The sequence below is a fragment of the Protobothrops mucrosquamatus genome, unplaced genomic scaffold (assembly GCF_001527695.2).
Source record: "Protobothrops mucrosquamatus isolate PMUCROS unplaced genomic scaffold, P.Mucros_1.0 scaffold7132, whole genome shotgun sequence".
In the NCBI taxonomy this organism is placed as follows: domain Eukaryota; kingdom Metazoa; phylum Chordata; class Lepidosauria; order Squamata; family Viperidae; genus Protobothrops; species Protobothrops mucrosquamatus.
In genome coordinates, this window is record NW_015392940.1 from 10,731 (window position 1) to 16,298 (window position 5,568).

The following is a 5,568-nucleotide window of genomic DNA, read 5'->3' on the forward strand; positions in this document are numbered from 1 at the left end:
TTTATCTGTCTTGCCAGTCTTTTTGATGTGCGTCCAATGGTCTAGAACAGGCTGCCAGGACCAAAGCAGGAGAGAAGATTGGGAAAGGAGGTGGGTAGACGACCAAACTGTGGAACATCATCTCTGGGCATTTATCTCTGGGGCTGGATATTGCCAGCTAAAAGGATGCTTATTTATGAGTTATCTCAGGACCAGATTTTAGGTCTGTCCATCTGTTCAGAACTCTGAGGAGCCGTTTCACTCCAATGGGATGGGCCCATCTCACTTGCTCCAGCAGAAGCACCAGTGGTGGGATTCAAATACCTGAACAACTGCGTGGATGCAGGCCTGGGCATCCAAGGCCTAAAACGGACTTCCAGAAGTGGCATCTATGCACTTCTGGTGGGCCATTCTAGGCCTGGGAGGCCTCCTCCAGGCCTCCGAGGCCTAGAACGGACTTCCAGAAGTGACATTCACGCACTTCCGGCAGGCTGTTCTAAGCCTGGGAGGCATCCTCCAGCCGGTTCTCCGAACTCAAAAAAATTTAGCTACCAGTTCTACTGAACTGGTGTGAACTGGCTGAGTCTCACCACTGAGAAACACCCCATGTTGTATCTGTCTGCCAGAGAATTTCAGCTCCAAAAGAGTCTTTTCTGCTATGGCTCCCGCTCTCTGTAGCATTCTCTTGCTGGAGCTGAGACCTGCCCCTCCCACCCACACACATACTCCTGGCTTTCCAGAATAGCCTTAAAACCTGGTTCCGCTGGCTGACCTGGTCTCCCAATAGGGGCACCCTATGTTTGGGGTGGTTAATAGGGAGAAGATCTTCATCCTTATGTCATTTGTTCTCTTGGTACTTAGTTTCATACGTAATCCTATTGATTTTAATCATTTTGCATTCTCTTGTTTTACCTCTTTATCATATTGTAAGTTGCCCAGAGTCACTATACCAGCGAGATGGGCAGCATATAAGTTTAATAAATAAAGATTCGCCTCTTCTTTTAGGGAGAGCAATTGGTTATTGTTTTTCCTACTGACAAGGGACACTAGAGAAATTGGACACTTTCTTTAAGTTATCCTGTGTGAATCTATGAAGACAGTGCCAGTTGGTGGCCTCATTACTGAGGCAAAGTCACGCTCAGCAACGAAGGCAGAAAACGTCGCATAATTTTGTGCCAACTCATGGACTGCAGGAAAGGAAATTAACATGGAAAAAGAACCCTAAGACAAGGGTCTTTATGTAGCTAGCTTTGAATATTTTATTTCTTGATCAAGATAGGGATTAAGTTGATGAGGATGTTAATGCATCCTTAAGCTAGGGGGGAAAAAATTCATTGGAGCATTGCCTTCAGCTGACAGTCCTGGGAAGAAAAATAAAACTGCATACTTAAGCAAGCCTCTGATATTTTACAATCTCTTTCTATTTTTAGCTATCTGATGTCAAGAATGTTTTATGTTTAGTGTTAAAGGGCTCTTGTATATGTCATGATTGCAGGTATGAAAGAAGTTGTGCAAATTTGCCAGCTTAGTAACACTACAGAGCTTGCATCTCTCTCTCTCTCTCTAACAATTCAGGAAACATCCAAGCACAATTCTGCAATATTTCTTTCAGAGTTGCTGACCAAGTAATTTCCCATTGAGGGGAAATATTGCTATGGTCAGTTTCATCTCCCAGCTTTTCTTCCCTAACCCCTTCTTCCTTTGGCAATGTTTGCTCCAAGGGCCAAGTTGGTCACACATCCTGTAAAATAGCTTGTTGTGGGGACTTCTGTTTTTTTCTACAAGAAAAAAACAAACACATTTAGGGAATAATCACAACAGGATGGTGGGACTCTCTCCCAGATAGAGGCAGCAACAGGGTTCAAAACAGACAGTTCAACAGGCAAGGCCGATGGCTGGGTGAAGATATTTTCCCTCCTTGGTCAATGCATGGATAAAGTGCAGAAGATTCAGCCTAGCACAAGCTCATAGCTGACTTCAATATAGTGCAACCTAGAGCAATCTCCGATTGTTTGATACTTACCAAAACGTGCATAGACATCAATCACAGCTTGGTTTATGGCTAAGTCGAGGAGTCCATGACCCAAGCAGAAATGAGGAAAGATCAAAAATGCTTTTTTTAACATTTTGTTGAATTCTAGGAGAGGCTGAAAAAAGAAACACAGATGCTAGTCTTGCACAGATTCACAAGGTTCCTGCCTAACTTAGAAAGAAAATGGTTCAGTTTAGAATGAGAGGCCAGATGTCAGGTGCAAAAGACCAGGACCACATGTGAAGTTCCAATTAAACTGATTTATTACTACTCATGCCTATGCATAGGAATCTAATCAATTAACGGTTACCACTATTTTGGCACTAGATAAGGTTCAGCTGAATTTAAGAGGGGTTGGAATTAGTCCATTGGTGGCTACATAGCGACACTGGGCTGACTCTTCTTTTAACTCTACCCTCCCCCCAGGTTTTACCATTCCTTCTCCTACACCAGATTCCTGGTATACATTCTGATGAATAACATCTTTTACTATGAAGATGTGACAGTAGGAAATCAGAAGGGGTTTTTTTTTTCTTGAGAAAAGGAACATTATAGTACCTATAAAAGAAATTTCCTCATTTTGCAACATCTCTATATAATTTTCCAGAATATCTGATTACCTTATGCTGGAACATTTAGATATAGTGCAAAGATTCATGAATACCAAATGTTTTCTGACACTCTCCATTGCAGAGGTTGCTCCTTTTAAACTCTCATTATCTCTTAAAGCGTAGGAAGCATATATTTAATCATACCCTGACATAATGGAGCATAGCTAAAGTATGGTATTTTCATTACCATTTAGCCTAAGAAAAGTCACTCACCGCATTATTTTCAAAGAGGTCCAGAATAAATGTAATAGCACTAGTGTTAATACCAATGAAGAGATTAACGCAAGACAAGAAAACATAGGCAGTGCTGGGGACGCTAAAATAGCAGGAGGCAGGGTACATCATAGGAATTATGGCCCATCTGCATACAGAACAACGAGAAACAAAAGTGGAATGATTCAATTAATCAAAATATACAGCCATAAACCCCCCTCCCCAAAGGTGGTATAATGAACAATAAATTGATTCAATGGTGAATGAAAGATGGCCACGTTGTTACAGACTATCTTTTGATAAAACATAAAAAAGACCATTTTGTTTTTTCTGTGCATAAAGATTCCTCCTTTATTATTCAGGCCAGCTGGCAAGGAACATTTTGAAACCATTAAAAAAGTCAGAAACTTTACGAAAAGGGCTATTTATTCCTTTATTTATAAATTTATTCAGTTTATGTGGTTGCTCATTTGCCATGTGACTTTGGGCAGCTAGCTACCAGCCAAAAACATCAACAATATAACAGAGCAATTAAAACATGTCACACGAGTCAGCTCATATATCCATAACTAATAAAACGTATTATCAACTGGCCACATAAATTACTTGAAGCCAGCTCACCTAACTTCCTGAACCAATGCTTAGGAGAAGAGCACTGGTCTTCAATGCCTTATCAAAAACAGTAGAGCTGGGCTTATCTGGTTATCATGTTATTCCATAGGTTAAAGCAGTGGTGGCGAACCTATGGCACAGGTGCCAGAGGTGGCACTCAGAGCCCTCTCTGTGGGCACACGCACCGTCTCCCCACCTCCGTCTCCTCCCATGGCCCCCTCCTCACCAGCAGCCCTCCCGGAGGAGAGTCGCCCCTGGGCACGGCCCACGCGAAGCAGCACAGCCAAGAACATGGTAGCCGGGCAGCTGGGACAAGACTCTGCCCTTGCACCCTGTTGTGTGCAGATGATACTGCAGGGCATGGGCAGAGGGCGTGACCGCCATGGTGCTGCTGGGCTGCCTGGGTGATCTGTGGTGGGCCGTGGAGGTGGTGGGTGGCCCAGTGGGCAGGGCGGAGCAGGGACGGGGTGGGGGGGCAGTTTTTGGGCACTCGGTCTCTAAAAGGTTCGCCATCACTGGGTTACAGTGTCAAAGAAAGCCTACTTCTTGGGTCCCATCAGATGACACTGTTTAATAGAATGTATCCAGAGTACACCAGCCCTGGCAAATTACGTGGGATGGGCACACATAATTGGAGACAAACAGCAAATGACCCATGAAGGGTTTTATAGATGACAAGTAATACCTTGAACTGCCTATAGAAACTAAGAAATAGTATAGCTTGCTAAATAGTAATGCCATATGGTATAGCAAGATGCTCCCTTAACCACCTCTATCATAATATTCAGTGTAGCTTCTAAATAAACTGGAATTCGGTATTAGGCATGACTACCCAGAGAGTGCTGTAAAGCATTAAGGGGCAGTATGTAAGTCTAAGTGCTATTGGGTATGCAGAATTTATTGAATAATGCAGTTGAGAGATGGCCAAGGCATGAATAACTGTAAGCAATGCCTCCTGATCTACAAATGGTCACAACCAATGCACAAAATGGTTTTGCGCAGGAACTAAGAGTCTCTAGAGGATCCCCATGTTGCATACCGATTTAGTATGGGGAAGTGGCACCCCAATCAGAAGTAATGAAAAAGAAGACCCCAGAGTGGGTCTTTAACAGGTGAACCTAAGCCTGTTCTTTCCCATCCAGATCTCTACAGCTTCCAGTCAACGAGAGAAACCCTTGATAGCATCATTTCTTACATCCAGGATAGAAATGTATACCTGGGTATCATCAGCATACCTAATCCCATGCTCATCCAAAGCCTTCATAAGGTGATTAAAAAGAAGTGGGGAGAGAGTTGAGTTCTGTGAAACTCTACAAAGCATTGGAAACATGAGCAGGGGTATTATATAATAAACACAGATAGGCAAGAAGATGATGAATTACACAATTATTACCAACTGCCTTGTTCAAAAACCATTACGATAGTACGATAGTATGATAGTCATGTGACTATATATACTTAATGACCTGCAGCGATTTGCTTAATGATCACAGCAGAATTGATGTAAATCGGGCACAGGCACAGAGTTGCCGGTTCCCATTGCAGAAGATTAAGTGAGAACTATCTGTAATGTTTTTACACGTAATTAAGAAAACTTTGAATTATTCTAGGAAATAAGCAGGTAAACTGTAGAGTTTTGTAGAACTGATGTACTATGGTTAAAAAAAAGGTTTATTGAAACATGTACCTTAATATTTGTTTCATTTCACATATTTAATGAAACATCTAGATAACTTACCCGTATAACAATAGCAATATTATAAGTGCAGGAAGATTGGTTGGTGATGTGTATGCTTTTTTTTTGAAGCTCATGAATATTGCCACCACTAAGCCAGCACTCATTATATAATTCACCTGGCACAGAGGAAAAGAAAAATATAGTATGTATCAAATTGAAGAGCTATCCAGAAAGATAGCTTTTTGTAAGATAAATAAATAGAGATTAGCTTGTTCTGCCTTACTTGATTTTTTGAAAACAATGTTATATATATATATATATTAAGAAAAAAGATGGCAGGAAGAGACACTTGTGGAAAGGTATATATATCCCATAATTGCCAACAGCATGATTATTATCCATTCTGGTGAGTAGCATCTGGTTGAAAAAGTATATGAAGGGAA

At 41.6% G+C, this 5,568-nt stretch overlaps 1 protein-coding gene across 1 annotated transcript in view; it reads right to left on the bottom strand.

The window, feature by feature from the left end:
• The window catches only part of LOC107300451 (retinal-specific ATP-binding cassette transporter-like), a gene marked incomplete at its 5' end in the record, with an annotated part of 15,139 nt that extends 9,838 nt beyond the window's left edge, over window positions 1–5,301 (bottom strand). The window contains 3 exons of the mRNA XM_015829775.1: window positions 1,999–2,126; window positions 2,836–2,983; window positions 5,186–5,301. Coding sequence (XP_015685261.1) covers window positions 1,999–2,126; window positions 2,836–2,983; window positions 5,186–5,301 — 392 coding nt within the window. The remainder of the gene's footprint in view (window positions 1–1,998; window positions 2,127–2,835; window positions 2,984–5,185) is intronic.
• Between the last annotated feature and the right edge of the window lie 267 nt (window positions 5,302–5,568).